This window comes from Acomys minous (genome assembly GCF_964271855.1).
Source record: "Acomys minous genome assembly, chromosome: 3".
Lineage (NCBI taxonomy): Eukaryota > Metazoa > Chordata > Mammalia > Rodentia > Muridae > Acomys > Acomys minous.
The window spans coordinates 293,892-318,446 of NC_140485.1; the positions used below are offsets into that span (position 1 = coordinate 293,892).

At 42.5% G+C, this 24,555-nt stretch overlaps 1 protein-coding gene across 3 annotated transcripts in view; it reads right to left on the reverse strand.

Moving 5' to 3' along the window:
• SYNDIG1 (synapse differentiation inducing 1) overlaps window positions 1-24,555 on the reverse strand; it is a 161,682-nt gene that overhangs the window by 94,184 nt on the left and 42,943 nt on the right. For all 3 annotated transcript variants that reach the window (XM_084776124.1, XM_084776122.1, XM_084776123.1), the window contains one exon: window positions 2,418-2,975. In XM_084776124.1, the coding sequence (XP_084632250.1) occupies window positions 2,418-2,897 (480 nt within the window). In that variant the 5' untranslated portion in view covers window positions 2,898-2,975. The remainder of the gene's footprint in view (window positions 1-2,417; window positions 2,976-24,555) is intronic.

Sequence of the window (24,555 nt, forward strand, 5' to 3'; positions counted from 1 at the left end):
TCCCTTCTCATAGCCAATCAATGACAAACTTACTTCACCTTTGAAGTATGTCTTTCCCACTGCTAATGCTATCCTGATTTCCTCTCTGCATCTCTTAAAATAACAGGGCTCTGTGCCTCCAGTTTTCAGTCTCCTCCTTCTGCCCCCCTCCATCTCTCCCACGTCCTCTTCCCACTCTATAGCTACAGCAGATTCCCCAAACAAATCTTGTTTGTCTTTGGATTAATAGTGCTGTGACGAAACACCATGACCAAAGCAACTTGGCAAAGAGAGGGTTTATTTCCTTCACAGTTCTCTACAACAGTTCCTTTTCAAAAGCAGTGAGGATAGGAACTCAAGCTGGGTTGGAGCATGCTGATTATTGGCTTGTTCCTCATGGCTTGCCTAGCCAGCCTTCTTATAGAACCCAGGACCACCAGCCCAGGGATGGCACCACCCACGATGGGATGGGCCCTCCCCAATCAACCACTAATTAAGAAAATGCCTTGCAGGCCTACCTACAGCCTGATCTTATATAGAGGCATTTTCTTTTTGAGACAGGGTTTTTCTGTGTATCTCTGGCTGTCCTGGAACTCACTTTGTGGACCAGGCTGGCCTTGAACTCACATCGATCCACCTGCTCTCCCTCGTGAGTGCTGGGATTAAAGGTGTGCGCCACCACACTCTGCCTAGAGGCATTTTCTTAATTGAAGGCATTTTCTTCTCAGATGACTTTAACTTGTGTCAAATTGACATAAAACTAGCCAGCACATTGTCACAGCCTTCCTGACTGGAATCTTCCTGTGGTTCTCTGCAGCCAAAGGTAAAAGTCAAAGCCTGCAGACTCAGTTCTTCCATGTAGTGTCCCCCTTTCTCTGTGGTATTTTGTTGATTAAACCTTAGTGTATTCTGATTCTTGGTCACTCCAAACTTTTTAATTTGGAATCTGTCAGTGTGGGCCACAGTGTGTGGCACAGCGGGGATACTGGAACCAAGGGGCATGAAAGGCATAGATGATCTTGGATTCCTCAGCCCTGCCCACTGTCCCTGACAGCTCCCTTGGGCTTGTCACCTGCCATTCTCTTTCATAGCTTAGTGTGTGACTTTCCTGAATCCAGTCTCCCTAAGATGCTTAAGATTCTGGGTAGCAGGACCTCTCTTCCCTCTCAGGCAGGCTTCCTCCACAGTTAACATGCCCACGGCTTCCTCCATAGTTACCATGCCCACAGGCATTAGTATTTCCCTTCTATCCAAGGGCAGCTGCTTCTGTGCTTGCCATATCTCCCAGGGCTGGCATTACCCATCAAGCTTTCATATATTTGTTCTCATGATACAGGGACAGGGGTTCCACTTCTGTAATCATCTCTGACATCTTCTCACTCAAACCACAATGGCAGACCCACATGCTCTTCGGGGACTGTTTTCAGAGCCAGAAAGACCTCCTTAATCAGAATTTCTGAGTAAAATTCAAGCTACCCTTGTGTTACTTGCTTCCAAGATTCAACAGGGCAGACAGATTTAGACATTTATTCTTGACCAAACCCTGAGACATTGGAAAACTGCAGAGATTTGACACGGGCATTAGCACAGAAACCAAAGCTCACGTGTTCTAGCTTCCCTCAGGCTCTGGCTGGCCTCATGCCCATCTCTTCCTGTCAGTGTTGTAAGATGGTATAAAGGTCTCTGCCTATGGAGGTGGCTCTTCAGAGACCTGCCAGTGGCTCTCACAGGCTTCCTTCCTCAACACTGTACTCCAGTCCCCGTAGAAAACACTTTGTTCTCTACTCTTCCTGCCATTCAGTGGCCTTTCCATGACTCTTACACACCACATTCATGGAAACTACTGTGCCGTACCTTACAGAGTCCTGCTTGTATGTCTCTGTGTGTGTGATTGAATCAACCACTAAAGTGGATTCAGGTACATAGTTCAATGGACCAATGCTTTCCCAGTATGTGAGAGACCCCAGGTTTAATTCCTTTACCTCCCCTTTTAAACTTCTATTACTTGTTCTGGAGAGTTCTGAGATAGCAATGATCTACTAGTAGAAACTTCAGGTGTCAAACTAAGGGACCCATTACAAGAGTAAAACGCTTCCCCAATTGTTCTCACACCATCTCTAGCCTCATGTATCCCTTTTCTTATGGGTCATTCCATGGCAACATCCCCAACTTCCCTGCCATCCAGCACTGGGTCTGTCACCCCACCCAGAGGACTACCACCACAGGTCACCTTTGACCAGAATCACTTCCACAGCTCCCAGCCTTTCCCCATTCCTTCCATCCTCCACAAATGCTCAGGAGTAAAGTGGTACCAACCATACCTTCTGCATTTCTGCATGATAATTTCATTCCCTGGCTTCTGCTGAGCACTCACAGATAACCCCCCTGGGCCCCACAGCCCCAATCCCAGAAGGCCCCCAACAAGCACACCCTCTGACCTCAAGCTCCTGTAGCTCTTCCTCCTCCTCCACATCATAGGATAGTGTGTGGATTTTGATGTCATCAGCTGAGAGGTCGATGAATTTCCCATCTGGGTACTCTAGGCTGTCTTTGGTGGGTGACCGGTCCTCAATGAAGGTAGTCTCACAGCAGTCAGTGGCCATGCCATCCCCCCAGGAGCGGAGTACACCATCCGAGTAGAGGATGATGTTGGGACGATAGTGGGACTCCACAGACTGCTGTAGTGTGTTTGGGTCCAGCAGCTGCTGCACTGGCTCACTTCTGCCTCCATCCAGGCTGCCTGATGCTGCATTGGCCACTAGCCTGTGGCTCTGGTACTGAGGTGCTGGGTAAACAGACACCAGACCATCCTTGCTCTCAGCCATGAAGTTTCTGGTGTTAATTAAGCCATTCCTTTTGCCAGCGTCACTGATCTTACTGTGTACCAGAACACTCTTCTGTTCAACGATGCCATCCATGGTAGACTCCCTCCCTGCTGGGTGTCAGGCTGGCAGGCTGTACTCACCAGTCACACGAGCCCCATAGGACCCATTTCCCTGGAGAAGCAGGAAACAGAGAGTGAAAATTACACAAAACTCATCACACAGATCCACATTGCGTCAGAGTTTACTAGTCATCTGACATGCATAGTCATGTTAGATATGCATATGGAGTCAGATAAATACACAGTCCATCCTGTTCTGTGAATTTTGAAAAGGCCCTATTAGAGTGCCATTCAGATTATGCCAGAAATCAATTACCTACATCTCTATGAAGTCTTTGCTTCCAAATGGAGGATGCTGCAGAACTGGATCTACTGCAGCCCTCCAGAAGCATCTGCCTGTCAGCAGACATCCTGAAACTCTGAGAAACTCAATCACATTAGCATCCCAAGATCTACAGAGAAATAGAATTGTGTGTCTGCAATGGAGGGTAATGCTCCCAAGTACACACCATTTATTTAAGCAGGAGAACACACCAAAGGAAGACAGTTTAAAATGATATCCTGCATAGATATAAAAAAAATGTCAGGAAGACCATGCCACTAGACTGTATATGGACCCAGTTCCACACTGAAGGCATACTTAATGGACATACTATTGCATTCTTGTGTACCTCATAAATGGGCACCAAACTCATACATAAACACTGACTCCAAATTGCTCCCCGCTTAGATAATTTTACCATCTAGGCTTGCACAATGTAGAAAGAGGGAGAGGAAGGAGGGAGAAGAAGGGAGAAAAAGGAGACAGAACCTTAAAATTCTAAGAAATGTAATATATGCAGTGTCTCATACTGTATGTTAATAACCATTGTATGTAATAACATCTCATGTGGGCTGAGGACATGGCACAATTAGAATAGTGTCTGCCATGCAAGCATGAGGACCCGAGTTTGAGCCCAAGAGCCCACGTGAAAGACCAATGCCAGGTTTTGTGCTGCATACCCCTGATTGCAGCACTGCAGGGGCAGGCAGGTGGATCCCTGGTCAGCTGGTCTAGCTGAATCAGCAAGCGCCAGGTTCAGTGAGAGACCCTGGCTCAAAAACTAAGGTGGAGACTGATTGAGGAAGACACCTGATGTTAACTTCTGACCTTCACATACATACACATGTGCATATACACACATGAACATGGACACACACACAAAAGTTCCATCTCAGGCTCCTCTAGCACTGACATTTTCTATAGCATTTATGTATTTTCTAATTATAGATGTTTTATTGTATATGGTTGGTAAATACAGTGATCTAAAATTGCACTCTGATGAAAGGAAGAGGAGAGGAGAGGACCTTTGTGACTAATTGAAAATTCTGAGATCAGATTCAAATAGCGAGGTCAAACTATAGCATATACACTGAGAGATAATAAGAATTATTAATGTGAAACCATGAACAGTTTAAGAGAGGTCACAATGCACCATCACCTCTGCTATGTGGTTTTGACATGTCTATCTCTGGAGACTTTTACAATTTGAGAACAAAAATCTTGAATTAAAACTACTTGAAAAGAGATTTTGTAGGGTTGCCTGTAACACACCAAGAGCAAAATGCTTGAGGACCACCTCTATGCTCCATGTTTTCAAGGAAACCACAAGTTGTTTCTGGGATATTTCTGGCCCCTTCTTTTTCTGTCTACAGAGGGGGCCTCGTCTTGCTCTCCAGCATTTCACTGTGGCTTGGTGGGTGTACTGGCAAGCCAAGAGAAATCTTGAAGACTCAGCTTCTCAGCCTGAGTTCCTTCTACCAAGACCTTGATATCTTGGTCCCCACTCTCCTTCCCCTGCCAACATGGAGAATGGACTGTCCATTGGCTACATCTGAACAAATGCCCTTGCTTGCAATGCCCTTGGTTGGTGCATCATTTTGTGGAGGAATTTGCAGACAAATGGATGGAACTAGAAAAGATCATCCTGAGTGAGGTAACCCAGACCCCAGAAAGACACACATGCTAATATACTCATTTATAAGTGAATATTAGCTCAACATAGATGTCCTCTGAGAGACTCTATACAGTGGGGGATTAGGATAGATGATGGGACTCATGCTGGACTCTGGGTGAAGCACTGAGAGTTGCATGGAAGAGTTGGGGGAGGGGAGGAACCGGAGCAGTCAGGTGCTCCACAAAGAGACCATCAAGCCCAGCGGATTTGGACCTGAGTGGGCGTGGGGGGTGTCTTTCATTGCATGTTTCGGTGCCAATTTGGTAGGGGCTGAGGTCAGCATCCTCCTTCTACCCAGACAGAAAGAAACTTAAGACCAAGGAAATCAAGGTCATATTTTCTCTGTCTTGCACAAGGTATAGAGCCAGCAGTCAGTGACTGTGTGTTGAAATAAACTGTCTTCAGTATTATGTGATTAGACTAAGCCCTAATGCTGTTTCCCCGAGTTGTCTGTGCACTAGAAGTGGGTTCAACACTAAGGTGTCTTTAGGCGTGGTTTCTTTCAGATTCCCTGTAGTTTGTTGCTCAAAGAGTTTCTGACACACAACAGTCTCAGTGCAAGCTGGGAGTTGGTTAGAAATGTAAAAGAGCTGAGGTCTAGCTCAGGGAGACAGAACACACTTAGTAAACATTGGGTCTTGAGTCCATCCCCTGCTCCACACATACGCACACAGGACACATGCCCAGCAGATGATGCATCAGAATACACATCTCTTGGATCACAATCTGCATTCATATACGATCTCTGCATCCCAATCTGCACATGAGGCCTTAAGGCTTGTTGAGGTAGGTGGTATGTATGGGTAAGGGGCTTACACTATTCTATATCAATGTTACCATGGGATAAGTTGCTTGATTTTACAGTTGATTATTTATTTGCTTTTTTGTTGTTGTTTTATTTTGAGATTATAACATAATTACAGTATTTTCCCTTACCTTTCTTCCCTCCAAACCCTCTCATACACCCTCCCTACTTTCCTCTTTTTAATTTTTATCACATGCATAAATATACACATATATGTAGATATGTAGATATATGTGTATATACTAAAAAACAAACAAGTAAAAGCCTCACAGAAGCCACTCTGTGAAAGGAAATCATAAGGCAAGCTGAGGAGGCCCCTCCTGTAGCTGGTTAACTCCACAAGATCAGCTCCTTAGCTGTCCCTACACCACAGGGGACAAAACTGCTAAGACTCAGTTTAACTTCCTCAGCCCTCTGTCACAGGTGTGGGAGACAGGCATGGAGCACAGGTTTGGAGTCACAGGCCTAGTTCATAAAAGACAACTCAGAGTACAGCTGGCCCAGCTCCAGTTTCCACAAAGGCTAATGAGGCAGCTGTTTTACCTGTCACTGCTTCTGAAGAATCACGGGAACCTTGTTATGAATTCCCTCCCCAGCAAAATAAAAGATAGCAAAGAGCAGCAACACATCCGAGTGGGCTACGGTGGAGTTCCTGCCCCACTCCATTCCCACTTTTGCTTGTTTCCTTTGTGCTCTATTTGGTCATTGATTCTTGATGTTTCTACTGCTGTTAGTCTAGATCTAGATGCTCTCTCCACATAGATCCTCTTCTGTCTCCAGCTTCAAATAGCCATTTCTCTTGCTTCATCCTGGATGCCATTCAGGGGTCAGGACCCGTGTTGGTCCTGGTAATGCCAGAGATTCAGCTCACTCTGCCCAGCTGCTCAGATGAAGTTTTATTTACAAATGAAGAAATAGGATACTGGATGCTCCTGTTACTGCCCTGTGTGTCACGGGGACTCTGTGTCTCTGTCTGTCTCTCTGTCTCTCTGTCTGTCTCTCTCTGTCTCTGTTTCTGTCTGTCTGTCTCTGTCTTTCTCTGTCTCTCTCAACTCTGTCTGTCTGTCTGTCTCTCTCTCTCCCTCTCGTGTGTGTGTGTGTGTGTGTGTGTGTGTGTGTGTGTGTGTGTATGTGTGTGTGTGTCTGTATTGTATTGGGGCAGTTATTTTTAATTCATCAAAACATAATTAACAGGAGATGTTTATAAAGTGTTCTCTAGATTTACGCATGTTAGCACATTAAAAAAAATACATGAACAATGATATTTGGGGTCATGGCCAATCAAGCCAACTACCTGTCTCTCGGGGGTTGTGGGTATAAGGCTCTGCTGGCATCTGATCTTCTGAAGCACTCTCTTGAATGCTGATTGCCTTCTGAGACCCCAAGTTCAACTTCATCTCCCACTGACTCTGTTTCATGCCCTGAGATTCAGGATGTCCATGGCTCACTCTCTGTGGAGCTCATATCTGTTTTTTGTTTTGTTTATTTTTTGTTTGGGGGTGTGGTTTTTTTGTTTTTTGAGACAGTATTTCTTTGTTCTGTAGACCAGGCTACCAGGCTAGCCTCAAACTAATAGAGACCTCCCTGCCTATATCTGTTTTGAACTTGCCTTTGAGTGTTTGAGAGTCCTTGGGGTGGGGGGAGCTACCACCTTGTCTTTATCTGGCATCCAGTAATTTCCATGCCATTTCTTTCTGCCTAGTAATCCTCATTTGGTCCACCTCAGACATCTCTTTCTTTCAAAGGAAAGCCAAGCATCAAGGGTCTCACAGTGCCCCATTCAAGCTGTCACAATGTGCCTACAATGTTCCTAGACACCACTTTCAGGTCAGACCCTTTCAGCCACCTTCACCCTTCCCAAGGCAAACCCTACATCCTTCACCTGATCCATAAGTGCTTTAAGAGTAATAAGCAGTCTTTGGTCAATACTAATCCACATTAGATCTCACAGTAAGTGTGCCAAGAACTTTACTGATAAAAACAGAGCATTATTTTTATTCAATGAAGAAAAATCTCTTGTTCAATAACTGGACCAATGAGCTGTGCAAAAGATCACCTATCTCAGATTAGTCTGTGAAATCTAGTGGTTTCTCTTGACTCACAGAGAAAACTTTCATTTACAAAGAAGCTATTTAGTTAGAGACTCTGCATTTCTTAGCAGGAAGCATATCACTACACAATCTCCTAGAACTTGCCTTTGGCAATAAAAGCTGCCATTTGAATTTCATCAACAAGGTGTTGGCACAGAAGCCAGCAGAGAACATCAAGCCACTATGGACTTGATTAGGAAAAGAGATGGCTCTTTCCATCTTAGTCTGGTTTGTGTTGCTATGGTAAAAGACTTGAGGTTGGATAGTTTGTCAAGAGAGGTTTGTGTAGCTCATGAATCTCGTGTCTGAAGAGTCCAAATATCATGGTGTCAGCCTCCTGGTGAAAGTGAAAAGGCATGGAAGGGCCAAGCACACAGAGTACCATGGCTTTCTAATATGCTTTAGAGAGTACTTATCCAGTCTTGGTCCCTTCGCAAGAGACAGCATTGATCTGTTCATGAGGGCAGAACCTGAGTAAACTAATTACCTGCCTGGCCTGTTAGTGGCATTTCAATACCTCCAAAAAAAAGGACCGTTGCAAAGACTTCCATGCATAAATCTTTGGGCAATGAACCACATTCAAACACAGTCCTATCACTTCTCTAGTTTATTTAAGGTTTATGATATCTAAAAACCATAGATGTGTGGATTTTAGAAGCTTTCTAAAGCTAAACAGAGGCCACCAACCTGCAAATAAGAAGTATTTCTTAGTACAAGTGAAAGCCAGCTTTTGGTTGAGGAAAATGGCTTCAGAGCAACCCAGCCAGCTCCTCATAGCACAGCTGAACTTAACTACCAATGCACATTCACCTGTGAAAGAGTCAAAATGGAGAATCCAGATCATCCCTTGGAAGCAGGAGAAGAAAGGAAATGGCTGTGCATCAAACCACCAGCATGTGGCAAGGACAAAGCAGCACAACTGTTCATCTACTTAACAAGAATCCAGTGACATCAACTAAGTGAATGCTCTGGAGGAGTGGGTCATGGACACCCGCAGAACAGGAGAAAGACAGGTTTGCCCAAGCACTATGGTGGGACAAGGGCTAGGGACAAGGTGAAATGTGCCTGGTAGGAAGAAGCATATGGGCAGTAACCTAGTTTGGGGATAAACATTTTCCATTTAAGGAAAGACCTCAAGGGTGGAGTGGAGTTAGTTTGGTTACACAGAGAAGGGCATGATCCATGCCATATGTTTAGGGGCCTGAGGCAGGAAAACAGACAGGACAAAGGACAGGACTGCTGGACTACATACAGGCTAAGCAGAGACAATAGGGAGACGGGCAGGAGCTCCATGCTGTCACCTCCAGGATATACACCCCAGACCCATATTTTCCTCATTGTGTAATAAGGGAGGGAAAGAAGAGAGGATGAAGACTCTTGCTTCTAAGACTCAGACAAAGAAAGGGTGGGGCCATGACCGTAAGTTCATACATACCAGACGAGCTGACCTAATAGGTGTCTCTCCCCATGTAGGCCTCCACTGCTTAGGAGCTGATGGTACCTGTCAGATCAGGCCAGTGGTGTTTCAGGCTGTCTCCTGCAGTTTCATCTAGCCAATGGATAAATGCCTTAGCACCAGTATCATAGTGTACCACTAGGATATGATGATGTTGATGTCAGTGTCCTATATTTCCCCCAGGCCTTCCAGGGGTCTGGGCCTCAGTTTCCCAGAGGTCAATTTACTGGACGACTCACAGTTTCTCATTTCCTTGCTTTCCCAGACCCACCTAAGTTATTTTTTCCCATTTGTTTATTTACAGCCTGGTGCCAGCCCTCTCCCTTTTCTCTTTCCAGTTCCATCCTCATTCTTCCCCCATTCCTTTCTCCTTCTTCTCTGAGATGGGGAGGCCACCAAGGAGTATCAGCCCACCCTGGTACCTCAAGTAGCAACAGGACTAAGTGCATCCTGGAAAGAAGACACTAACTCCATTTTGTGCTTGGTCTCCATTATAGGACCAGGCCTGAGCTAGGCCTGACTACGAAAAATCATCAGTTCCAGGAAAAATTCCCACCCCAGGAACAGCCAAGCAGAGAAAAGGGTAGCTAGGAGATAACCACAAAAGTGGGGAGAAATCTTATCCCAAGCCTGGCCATCTGTGTTTGGCACCCTTATATGGCTCGGCATTTCATCTTGTGGTTAAAAGTTCATGACAAAAGAAAGTGGTCTGCTAGCTACCTAGATTCAGGCCAATCAGAAAAACCAAGCCATATAACTGCCTTATTGCCCACCAATCAGGTTTTAGATTACCTAACTCTTGCTGGAATTCCCCTCTTTACCCATAAAAGAGGCCTGTTAGCCAATATCCAGGGTCTCCATTTTGTAAAGTGGCCAAGCCCTGCATGCAGGATTCTTACTTTTGCAAAATAAAAACACTCTTGCCTATTACACGTGTCGACTTTGAGTGGCAATTTCTGACTTAACATCCTCTCTCACTGAGGCCAGACAAGACAGCCCAGCTAGGGGAAAAGGATCCAAAGACAGGCAACCACTGTGGAAATCAATCTGGAGGTTTCTCAGAAATGTGGGAATAGATCTATCTTAAGACCTAGCTATACCACTCCTGGGCCTATGCCCAAAAGATGTTCCACCATACCACAAGCACACTTGCTCGACTATGTTCATAGTGTCTTTATTTATACCCAGAAACGGGAAACAACCTGGATGTCCCTCTACTGGAGAATGGATAAGGAAACTGTGGTACATTTACACAATGGAATACTACTCAGCTATTAAAAACAAAGACATCATGCAATTTTCAAGTAAATGGATGGAACTAGAAAAGATCATTCTGAGTGAAGTAACCCAGACCCAGAAAGACACACATGTTATGTACCCATTTATGAGTGAATATTAATCATAAAGTACAGAATAACCCACAGACCCAACAAGGGCCCAAGAGAGGATGCTTGAATCTCACTCAGAGGGGAAATAAAATAAACACCTGAAGTAGATGGAAGGAGAGAACCGTGTGGGGAAGGGGATGAGGAGAGTAACAGGGGTGATCAGGTGTGGAGAGAGCATCAGGGGAGTGAGAAGAGGACCTCGAAAGAGAACAGAAATTGGTGGGGTGCATCTATGGGACAGAGCAGGCTCCTAGGAGTCTATGGGAGTGACTCCCTTGATACCTTGATCTCTCTCTCTCTCTCTCTCTCTCTCTCTCTCTCTCTCTCTCTCTCTCTCTCTCTCTCTCTCAAACCCATATGCATACACACACACTCAAAACCATTCACACACACATTTGTCAGGCACATTCACCTGAACTAAACACCCTCAAATATGCACATCTCTCACACTCACTCTCACTCACATTCTCCCATTCACACATGTTCACACATATTCACACACTCAAACTCACAGAACTCTCATATATGCTCTTCCACATTCTCGGTACAAATACTTTATATCTGTACACAATCTCCCATACTCACTCTTATACTCAATTCAGGCATGCACATATTGCATACAAACATACACTCTAACACACTCACATATTCACTTACACAGTGACATATACTCACTTGCTTATTCACGCTCTCACTCTGACTCATCCTTTCATACATATATCCCCTACATAAACACATACTTGAACACACTTCTGCACACAATCACAAATCCATACAGTCTCACACTGACTCACACCCTATAGCTTGCTATGGGGCTTCTGTGTCACCTTATGACTGCCAGAAAGATGTGTCTCCTTTATCTTGGGCAAGAAATGTAAGCAAAAATTAACCTCTTTTTAAAATTATTTTTTTAAATTCTATCTCATTTTTTAAAAAACCACTGCGGTAAACAGAAACTAGAGCTGCATAGGGCACACAATTACTGTCCTCCAAACCTGGGCAGCAGAACCACAATTACTTTCTGGCTTACATGTCTACAGAAACCACCAAACAACTGCAACCCTATGGCCAGGGCTTGAAGAAGTGCGCATGGTGACATAGCCAAGGAGAAGCCCCCATCATGGGGCTTAAACAGAAGCAAAAACACAAGCTTAAAGGGGGAAGAAGAATGTGTTGGCATTTTACCTAAAAAAAAAAAAAATTAGACGAGGTCTGCAAGATGGCTAATCCTCTCTGCAAATTCATAAACTGCTTGATTACTGGGAAAGGGTGCATGGGGTCACACAGTCTTTGTGTCCTCAGTCCCCAAGAGAACAGTTCGTTATCACTAATTGATAGATTGGTATTCTGGTTCCACAAAGCAGTCTCAGAAGGTGGGATGATGAAGTCTGCCCTGAAAGACGGAATCTCACTAAGGGTTGGAAAACAGTTTTCTCCTGGCCTGAAGACACAAGAGAAAACGCAGCTCACTGAATGCTAAAATAATAAATGCTCCAGGGTATGTGTGGGATGCAGCCTCACTGGGGCCCTGGCAAGTCCTTTCATATTCTACAGTTGTTGATCTAAATGCTGAGAGAAAGGACACTCTGGCCAGCAAAAGGGACTGGAACCCAGGTGTACTTGATGCCAGGGTGTGGTCTCCTCACTGCTCTGAAGACTCAAGTGGCAGCTAAACAGCCAGGGACCACTCAGATCAAGTTACCCTCCCTCAGTGGCCCCCTGACTGAATAGTTGTGAGACTGCGAGTGGCCTGTGACTCTGCTGAAAGAGTAGATGCTACAGGGCACCTGTGGGACATTTAGACCGGTTCTCTGATTTAGATGTAGTTAGTCCTCAGAGCTACATACCGGCAGTCTGATTCGTTGAACACTGAGGGGAGAAACTTTTAAGGGGTGGAGCCTAGTGCAGTTTTTTTCAATATTTTTATTATAATTTATTTACATTACATCTCAACTGTAATCCCTTCACTCTTCTCTTCTTGTTCCCAACTTCCCTATTCCTCTCCCCTAGACCTCTGACAGGCAGGGTCATCTGATCACAGCCTATCAGGTCTCACCTGGGTAGCCTGCATCGCCTTCCTCTGTATTCCCACAAGGCCTCTCCACCAAGGGGCAGAGATCAAATTGCAAGCACCCGCGTTCTTGTCAGAGTCAGTCCCCTGCTCCCCGCTTCTCTGGAGAATGAACTGTCCATTAGCTACATCTGAACAGGGGCGGGGTCTAGGTTCTCTGCTTGCAATGTCCTTGGTTTGTGCATCAGTTTGTGCAGGACTCCCTGGGTCCAGATTCACCAGCCTTGATAGTCTCCTTGTGGAGATTGAAGCAATGAAGAAAACACATTCTAGTGCAGTTTTTAAGTCAAGTGCCCTGAGAAGATATGAAGGTACATCTAGAGAAACCCTGGAGAAGACAGAAGGGAGGAAAGATGGTTGGGAGAAAGGGGAGACAGGAAGGGAGGAGGTATAAAAGCTTGAGCTAAACCCATCAGTGTTTAATTTTACATTTTTCAGCGGCCACCCCACTCCCATTTCTTCCCTTCCTCTCTCACTATTGCACTCTGCTATGAGGTGATATAGCCAAAAGTGGCTCTTGCAAGAATCTGTAACATGCTGTTTGGCCCCCAAAATGAAGCTAAATAAAACCTCTTTTAATTGACTGCCTCAGGTATTTCATTACGGTCACAAAGTAATAAACTAATGCAATTAACAATTTTGTTTTCATTTCTTGTCTGCAGCGCTAGGGATTCTAGGCAGTGCTGTACTCCTGGCTACGGATTCTAGGTTGTGCTCTACTCCTAAATTAGATGCTTAGTTCTTATTCTATTTAAAATATCAGCTCTACTGAGACATGATTCACAGGTCTTAAAACTTAACTGGCTCTTAAAGTGTACTTAAAATGGACTACTATGAGCTGTGCAACTCTTTCCAATAGCTCTATAGCATTCCCATCACACACACACACACACACACACACACACACACACACACACACACAGAGAGAGAGAGAGAGAGAGAGAGAGAGAGAGAGAGAGAGAGAGAGAGACTACCCAACTCTCATTCTCCAGCCCCTGGCCACTACTGTTCTCACTCAGGATTTGTTTATAATAGACATTAACAGAATAGTTCAAACATTTTTTTGATTGTCTTCTTCCCTTTAACATGTCGCTTTCAAGGTGGATCGTGCTATAGCATATGTCAGCCGTCCCGTTACTCCTTTTATAGCTGAATAGTATTCCATTCTATGCACACACTGCATTTGGATGCAGCTTTCATTTTGGGGAAGTGATAATTATTGTCACTAAGTTTTTGGATCATACTGAGCTAATTACAATCCCAGTCTTCTGTTGAGTGACTGATAAATAAGTCTTTCTTTTAGTAGGCATACAATGAGAATAAATTTATCTTTAAAATGGACCAATATTGCAAATATTGCAACACTCTCAATAAAGGATAAAGAAATGGCATGGACCACTTTAATCCCTTCTCATACTCAGTTGGGGAAGGGTGTGTCTCTGAAACATTGGCAGGACTAGGTCATCCTACTAGGCACAGCCTCAATAGGAAGCAAAAAAAAAAAAAAAATGCAGACACCACAAGTTCCAGGTGACATCACTGGCAGAGCTGGGCTCTTGCAGACACTAGGCAGCCTTTGTTGAAGTCTCATCTCCATCTTCCACATAAAGAGCGGGAGCTGAGCCAGTTTATGCTCTTCTCCTCACACACACCCAGCAGGTAGCCCTCTTGCAGGGCAACCTGTCAGGAAGCATCCTGAATCCTGAATATGGCAGAATCACACAGGGACCCGTCTGTGTAGAAATGAGGATTATATGTTACAGGCTGGGTTTTCTCCCACTTGTGTCTAATGCTCAATCAATGGTTTTGTTCTGAAGAAACAACTATAAGAAGTAAACATTCTGGAAATCAGTGCTGCAAGCATCATTATTTCCAAACACATGCACAAATAAGGAAGTAAAGATAACACAGTCAACCAAAACTCATACATGGCTTTCCCTTTGTGTCTGAACATATCAATAATTCTAGATTTTAAAATCTCTGTATTTCTCTCTCTTTCTTTGATTTTTCTCAGTTAACCCATATGGTCTCCTCCATTTCATGACTGACAGGACTGCACTGATGGTCTGAATGTTTATGTGGGGGGTGGGTGGTGGCGTATACAGGAAAAGTTAGAAAATCTGTCTAATGCTCAGATCTCCATTGCTGACAGGAACCTTAAGATTTCTGTGGAAAGTAGCCACATTTAGTACAAAACCCAACCTATGGAGCAGCTTCCCAAGCAGAAGCTTTGAGTAAAACAACTCAGGAGACCAAGGGAGAATATTAAAGTAGTTGCAGATTGGCTGAGCCAGGGCCCTGAGTGTGTAATGGGCAGGGATCACCCCCAACACTTTTAATCCCTTCTCATACTGGTCAATTAAGCAAAGGACTCAGAGGGAACTGGTGCCAGTTGCTCCTGAGGCCTGGCACTGCTAGCGATCTTGAGTGTAAATAGCCAGTTCCTCTCCATATAATACCTACCCATGCTGAAAGGGAAAAAAAATTGCAAATCTTCATTAACCAATGAAAACTCACCTTTAGTACAAATACATGGAAAACCCCAAATACATAGGATTCAGCAGCGGGGATTATCAATGAAGCTTTCATTGATATATATATATATAAGTTACCTCTGGTATAATCTCTTGGAAAAGCCTGTGATTCAGCAGGGGTGACAGTGAAGCATCAAGACCATCATCTGAACAGCATCTTCCCTAAATGACACTACAATGTGATCTTGTACTTCCTACTCACAGATAACCCCAAACTTCTGGAAAGTCAGGGCTCCTCATAGCACCACTGAGTTGTCTCTATCCATTCTTAACCTGATTTATTAATGTCAGAGAAATCTAGCACTTATGATGAGGTCCTGAAATAAGAACACTTGGCATATTTGGGCCATTGCTGCCTTTAAAAGTTATGTTAACTCCCCGTAGCTTTTTGATTCTCTACTCTTCTCCCATCTCCTCAAGCAACTTAAAAATTGTATAAGCACGTTATTATAAGAATGTATGAGGTACAGTGTGGAATATTTCAACACACATATGCTGCAGTATGAGCAGACAAAATTATAGTGTTTAACAGATGCATCAGCATGTCATTTCTAAGGAAGATGTGGGAAGAGCCTCCTCTTCTTCACAGCAGTACCACATTCCCATCAGTGCCAGCTCCAGCATCCTCACTACCACTATGAGCATAACTTATCATTACCACGAGAAGTGCCACCACCACCACCATCACCATCACGATGACCACCACCGCCACCAATACTACCACTGTCACAAGCAGTATCAGCAGGATCACACTGGCTCAGTACCACTCCCTGGCCTCCCTTTAACTCCACTCACAGGAGTGCTATCCATGAAATGACTTCACACTTACTACCACATTACTGCTATTATGATCTCCCCGCCCCCTCAACTGGGGGACTACCATCACTACTCTTGCTACCATCACCATAATTTCTAGCACCTCAAAATATCATGATCACCCAACTACCTTCAGAAACACCTTCATATCACCAGGATTTGGCAAACTATTGCTCATGGGCCAAACACCCAGCACCCACCAGCGTTTGTAAGGCATATGACAATGATATGAAATAAAAATGTCAGTGTCTATGAACAGACTATTTTGAGACCATATCCACAACACCTCACTTCCACTTATCTATGGCAGCTTCCTCATAACCAGGACAAATCTGAGCAGTTATGATAGAAACAATATCATGTGAAAAGCTTAGTATACTTATGATTTAGCTTTTAATAGAAAACTTTAATGATTTCTGAGCACAATCCTTGTTATCTCATCAGCACATCAGTGCACCACTGTACTACTGCTGCTGCTGACAGCATGGCAGTAAGGTGAGGCTGCCATTACTCACTAAGGGAGAGAGAGAGAGAGAGAGAGAGAGAGAGAGAGAGAGAGAGAGAGAGAGAGAGAGAGAGAGAGAGAGAGAGAGAGAAGAGGTCTTCAAACCATTTCATCTCTAAAATTCTCATGAGTGAAGCTAGTTTTAAGGGGAAGCCTTAGAGCTTCTCTTCTTAGAATTTCTACCTAGATGCCTCTCTGAGGTCCCCACACTCTCAGCCTCCAGAAACACAGACTGTAATGTTTTGGTTAGGAATCCCTTGCCCTAGTCAGGGCAGAAACAAACCCAAACACCTAGAAAAAAAATGTACTTAAAGTCAGGCCGCAGAAGTTCCCCATAGATGGAAGGAACCTAAGTTTAAAATTAATGGGAAGAAAATGTGCTCTCCCCCCTGCAACAAACATAGACAGAATTTAATTCCTAAGGTAACGGCATAATGGACTTCCCAGACTCTAGAATAATGAGAAATAAAGTTACATTAGTTATCATTGCTTAACCTGTGGCGTTGCGTGATTGCAGCAAGAACAGACTAAGGCAGGCTTAAATGCAAGAGGAAATAAGATGCAATTAGCCAGGATAAGCAAAACACCACAAATCAGAAGCACAAAGGCTGCAGATGCTGACACTATCAGATAAAGACTACACACTAACAATGCTTAATGTGTCTAAAAATAGAAGGCTCAGACTTTTCGAAATAAAGAAATACACTGAAGAAAATTAAACACTCAACAGGCAGACTATTACTTCTGGCATTAAAGTTGATTAGATGTTCTGAATGATCCTCTTGCTGTAAAATTAGAGCCTGGATTTTGTAAGCCACTGCTGGTTTGGAGGAAAATCTCCAAAGATTGCCCCTGTACCACACAGACAATTAGTGGAAGGGGTATTATCCCACCAAGAAGCTTAGACCAAAGAACTCTTCTCAGCTAAGATTCCTTAACGACTAGGTCTCAGATATATGTGTGCATCAGGCTCACTAGAGAACCTGCTAGAATGCAGATTTCCAGGCCTCAGATGTGAAAAAAATGTACAGAGTGGAGTTGGAAAAATCACATATTGAAGAGGAAATAGAATAAATGGTAAATAAAACCATGGACTGTAGAAAATCCCCAATCGGTGCCAGTTACTGAATGGGTTTAATTTCCAACAATGAATTTGTATTTTGGTGACAATTGTGAGGTGTGTGTGTGTGTGTGTGTGTGTGTGTGTGTGTGTGTGAGAGAGAGAGAGAGAGAGAGAGAGAGAGAGAGAGAGAGAGAGAGAGAGAGAGAGAGAGAGAAGTCCATAGCACATGGAAAGCTTTCCAGGGGCACAGTTTCATGTAGATGCAGGTCTCTATCAACAGTTAGGATACCCAAGGCATACTTGGGATGTGATGGGCTGTTGCTAGGATACACTTCATGGAAAGGAAGCTGCAAGAGTCACATGCAGCTTACTTTTCCAGGTTCACAGACAAAGGCAGAGATGATAACACAGTCAGCTAGTCATTCATATCACAAATGATGTATTTTTTAAAGCTGAGATAGTTGGGGTGAGGGCCCTGAGTTCAATCCCGAGTGCCAAAATAAAACAACAACAACTACAAATATTCCTAGTGCACAAAACAAAATAATACAGTAATTTGTTTTTTTCTCATGTCATAGGTTTTTCCTCAATCTCAAATTTCAAAAACAAACAAAAACTAAAAATCATTATTCTACAATTTTCCTATAACAAAGAATGTATTCATTACAAAACTACAACTTGTTCATCACAAAGATTCATAAATAAATATACAAATATATGGGCTAAAATTGAACCCACCTCCTAATTTGAATGACATTGCCCTAACAAATGTTTAGCCTGCTTTCTGGACCTTCACATGGAACACAGAGGACCTGCTCAGCCCGAGAAACATGAACACATCAGTAGCTAAAATTAGTTCTTCATAGTTCTGATGCTTCTCGGTGCAATCCAGCACTCCTGTGCTAATAGCTTTAATCCAAAGTCACTTATTCTGTGTCTACTAGTCTATAATGTACCATTATTTCTCTACTAGCCTGTGATGACCTTCAGAAATGTAGTAAAGGTCAAGGGACATAATGTAGGCTGAAATGCATACTCCAGAAAAATGTGTTGGCTGACTCAAATCACTCAAGGTGTGTCTGGCTCATTAAGAAGTCAGGAGGTACTGCCCATAGCTGGGTCCCAGGCCACTTCATTCATTTCCTTACAAAACTCGCCAACAGACAGGAATCCGTGTTTTTCTTGGTTGGATTCATCAAGGCTCTGTGAACTGAAAAGGCAGAGAGAACTGAGAAGGATGTTCAACAGTGAATAGAGAGATGAGTCATCTCTCTGACAACAGCAAAGACCCTGTGAATCAGATGTGAGCAGAAGCCAGAGGCTCCATGGAACACAGGCATGGCCAGCTAGGTAGCTCCCATGACTACCTGCATGCAGCATGAAAATTAAGTTTCTTTCTGAATGAGATTTTTTTTAAATAGAAGCATTTCCTTTAAAAGTAAGAAAAGAAAAAGGTAAAACAGAGCAACCAATGTTACAATGTCCCAAAAGGACTCAAATAGTTTCCATAGGCCACATTTCTGCACAGGAAACACTGAAACTGCACTGTGGTCCCTGTGCCTCTTCCTCACCAACAGCATGCTAATGTGCCGTCCAGTGACATGTAAACTAGAGTGACACTGCTTATTAGGGCAATGAAGGGAAAGCAGAGATAGTTTTCCTTGCCTGGCTGAAGAAACCTCTATTTTAGAAACAGCACATGACTCTGTGGTCTGAAATTCTGCCATTTTCACTGTTGGAAGACTCCACATTGAGGCTCTCATAAAAGGTTGCCTTGAGTGAATAATTTCTGAGGGTATCTGTCAGGCACACTCTGACATCAGGAAATGCCCAATGACAACTTTTAGTCATAGGGCCACTGAAGACAGTCTTAACTCATAACTTTAAAACTTATCCAGAAACATATATCCCAGAGCTTCCGGTTAGTGCATGAAATGAGTCTGCTTTAAGATATTGAACATACACAAGAAAGAAGTAAACCCAAATAGGTAACAATACACCATCAAAAAGGAGTCTTTAAAGTGCTTAACACTCAAGTATGAAGACCTGTGTTTTATCCCCAGGATGCCCATAAAAAGCCAGGCATGATGTCATAGATCTGCAATCTCAGAACTGAGGAAGCAAAAACAAAAGGGTTGCTGGAGTTTGCTAACCAGCCAGTCTAGTCAAATTTGTAAGCTCCAGGCTCAATGACAGAAGCCCCTCTAAAAATAGGGTTCAGAGTAAGAGTAGAGGACACCTAATATCAACTTTTGGGAACATAGCATGAAGGTCCTTGAGCCTACAGATCTCCAGAGAAACCAGGAATGTTAAGCACATAGTATTGTCTTTCCAATGGGAAAGATGAAAGCCCTGTTCTTCCATCCAGAGAACTGAGAATTGGACATGATTAACAGCTTTGTGGTCTATGTTATCTGTTGGACCAGGCCATATCAAGCTCCCACAATAAGGACCAGAGGTGGCTAATAATCCAAATGAGCTCTACATTATCTGTATGACTGAAACAAGGCCAGACCTTAGGTCCTTAAGGTAGTACAGGTAGCCTATCTCTAGAACCTATCTTCTTGGAAGAAATGACATTATTCTGAGTTGAGTTTCAATGTAATTACACTTCTTTGTGCACTGGCAATTGTATTACACCAAAAAACCTTCCGCCCCCTCCCCCCCAATTGCACTGGTTTAAATTCATTGGGAATAAATCGCCTATTAGACTCACTGAAGTCTGATCCAGGTTGATGAAGTCAATTTGCATCAGGTTTTCATTCTTATCTCTTTGCATGATTCATTTCCATGCATGACACCGGCAAGGACTCCCCTCAATCAACCTATGGTTTCCAGTTGCATATGTGTACACACTTGCGCACACATGAGCATGTGCGCATGCGAGCTCATGCACACACACACACACACACACACACACACACACACACACACTGGAATTTCCTGTAGTTTATTTTATTCATGTGTAATAATATAAATGGATATGTTAAAAAGAAACAATTAAAACTGGAAAAATAAGAAAAAATTCAGAAAAAGTACACACTTATATTCACACATATAATTAGCTAGTAAAAAAACTGAAATATTTGATGAGGTAGTTAAGGAATTAGAATCTGTTTCATGAATTTAGCATAAAATATAAAAGATGCATTAAACAGTGGGAAGACAAAGTGAGACTATCCCTTAGCCAAGTAATAGAAATTCTCAAAGAATAGAGATCTCAGAATAAATAAATACAGAAGTGGGGAAAAGGCAACTATTGACAAGATCTGAGAGTTTATCAGAGCTGATAGCAGATGTACTTTACAGACTCAGAACACTTAACATAAGGCAAAGGAAAGCTAGCCCATTATGTACACCAAACAAAGATTAAAAGGTTATATTAACCTGAGGGAAAATATTGAATCCCTATGTGGCAAAAAAAAAAAAATCAAGTGAACACTTCACAACAATAGAAACCAAACACACACACACACACACACACACACACACACACACACACACACACACCACAAGAAGAATGCAGAAAAAAATAAATTCATCCCCAAGCTGGGAAGACATCCCCTGCTCAACCACCAGCTATGCCTGCCAGGCAACCAGGTAAGCTGTCCACGGACCTTCCTCACTCTCTTTTATCCCATACTCAATTCTCAGGGTCACCCCTAGCACTGCAACAGAACACCAGGGAAAGCTTTCCCTGTCCCCTGTCCACCATGCCTCCTGAGGATCCCTCAAACCATCTCCACTGGACCTCCAGTTCCCCCAGTCTCCAACAAGAGAAAGCATTCCCCCATGAACACCTCAGCCAAGCAAATCAGTAAAATAAGCAACACTCTCTGAAAGTCCAGGGAGGAAAGAGAAACCAAGAAACAAAATTCCCACCAACCTAAGACAAACCCAGAAATCAGCTCCTAGACTGTAATCACCCCAAACCCAGGGGCCTAGATGGCAGAATAAGAACACAGTCAATAACACCAAGGACAACATGTTCACCACAAGAGTCCAGTTATCCTACCACAGTAGGGCCTGAATATTCCAACATAGCTGAGGCAATGACAAAAACCTTAAAACCAACAATGTGAAGATGGTAAAAGTCCTTAAAGTGGATATGAATTCCAGGAAAGCACAGACAATTGGAAAAAGTGAGTAAATCCCTGAGAGAAAGCAAAAACAAACAAACAAACAATCAAAAAATTGAAGGAAACAAATAAAACTGTTCAAGACCTGAAAATGAAAAGAGAAGCAATAAAGAAAACACAAACCGAAAGAATTCTGGAAAAGAAAATTTTAGGAATGGAAATAGCAACTAAGGCAAGTTTCACCAACAGACTACAAGAGATGGAAGATAGAATCTTAGGCATTGATGATATGATAGAAGAAATGAAAATATTGGTTTTAAGAATATGTCAAGTCTAAAAAGTTTCCTGAAATGAAATAAGCAGGAAATCTGGGACACTTATTAAAAGAGCAAACCTAAGATGAATAAGAATAGAGGAAGGAGAAGAATATCAGTTCAAAGGCCCAGAAAATATTTTCAATAAAATCACAGAAGAAACGTTTCCTGTCCTAAAGAAGAAGATGCCTATAAAGGTACAAGAAGCTTAGAGAACCTCAAATAGGTTAGACAGAAGGGAAAGTTCCCTCACTACATAGTAATCAAAACACTAAACATACAGAACAAAGAAACACTATTAAAAAGTGTAAGGGACAAAGACCAAGTAACATATAAAGGCAGACTTATTAGAATTACAACCAACTTTTCTTTTTTAAAATTTTTTTCTTTTTTTATTAATTTATTCTTGTTATATCTCAATGGTTATCACATCCCTTGTATCCTCCCATTCTTCCCTCCCTCCCATTTTCCCCTTATTCCCCTCCCCTATGACTGTTCCTGAGGGGGACCTCCTCCCCCTGTATATGCTCATAGGGTATCAAGTCTCTTCTTGGTAACCTGCTATCCTTCCTTTGAGTGCCATCAGGTCTCCCCCTCCAGGGGACATGGTCAAATATGAGGCACCAGAGTTCGTGTGAAAGTCATACCCCACTCTCCACTCAACTGTGAAGAATGTTCTGTACTTTGGCTAGATCTGGGTAGGGGTTTAAAGTTTACTGCCTGTATTGTCCTTGGCTGTTCTTCTTGTAGGTTTCTAGGACCCTCTGGATCCCTCTACTTTGCTATTCTCCCATGCTTCTCTTATCTAGAGTCCCAATAGGATGTCCTCCCCTCTGTCCCAGTTTCCTGGTAAGTGAAGGCTTTCATAGGACCACTTTTCAATGAAGACACTAAAAGCTAGAAAGGCTTGGGCAGATATGCTTCAGACACTAAGAGACCATAGATGCCAACCCAGATTACTGTATCCAGCCATACTTTCAACCACCATAAAAAAGATATTACATGATAAAGTCAAATTTAAATTAAACAATATCTATATAAAAATCCAGTCCTACAGAAGATGCTAAGGAAAAATCTGAACCAAGGAGGTGACATACACATACGAAAAAATGGGAAGTAAATAATTTAACACCAGAAGGGGGAAACACAGACACATACATATCATGCACACACATACACCACACACACACACACACACACACACACACACACACACACACACACACACACACCATCATCACCAGTGCCACCAACAGCAAAATAACAGGAATTAACAATCACTGTTCATTGATAGCTCTCAATATCCATGCCCTTAATTCCACAACAAAAATACACAGATTATCAAAATGGATAGGAAAACAGGACCTGTCTTTTCACTGCATACAAAAAAATACACCTCAATATCAAGGATAAATACTACCTCAGAGTAAAGGGTTGGAAAGGTTATTCTAAGTAAATAGACCAAACAAGCAAGCTGGTAAAGACATTTTAATAACTAACAAAATAGAATTCAAATAAAAATTAATCAAAAGAGATGGAGAAAGACACTCATCAAAGAAAAAATCCACCTAGATGACATTCCAGTTCTTTCCCTTTTATGCCCCCAAACATAAGGAGACTCTCTTTTGTAAAAAGAAACCCTACTACAGCTTAAATTATACACTAACCCACACACACTGATAGTGGGAGACCTCAATACACTACTCTCACCAATGGATAGGTCACTCAGACCAAACCTAAACAGAGAAATGCTGGAGCTAACTGATGTTATAAACTAAATGAGCCAAACATATATTTACAGAACATTCCATCTAAACACAAAAGGATACACTGTCTTTTCAGCACCTCATGGAACATTCTCCAAAACTGACCACATACTCGGACACAAAGCAAGTCTCAACAGATACAAGACATTAAGATCATAATGGATTAAAACTGAACATCCACAACAACAAAAAAACCCCAAAACATACAAACTCATGATTGGTTTCTTGAGAAAATCATCAAGATAGAAAAATTCTCTACTCAATTAAAAAACAAAAAAGGATAAGACAGAAATAAAGAAATAAAAGACTTTCTAGAATTCAATGAAAATGAATACACAACATATCCAAGCTTATAGGATATAACAAAAGTGATGCTGAGAGGAATGCTCATAGCACTAAGTTTCTACATAAAAATAAAAACAGTAAAATAAAATGAAGACATCTCATATAACAAGCTAACAGCACACCTGAACAAAAGGAAGTAAGCATATACAAGAGGAGTAGACAGCAAAAAATTATCAAAATGAGGGCAGAAATCAAATAAATGGACACAAAGAGAGTGGTAACAAGAATCAATGAAACAAAGGGTTTGTTCCTTGAGAATAGCAACAAGAGAGAAAAAGTTTTATCCACACTAACTAAAACACACAGAAAGAATGTCAAAATTAGTAAAATCTGAAACCAAAATCATCACATAACAGTCACCTAGGAAATCCAGAGAATTATAACAACATGCTTTAAAAACCTATACTCTACCAAATTGGGATATCTAAAAGAAATAAATAATTGTCTCCATAGTTACTACTTA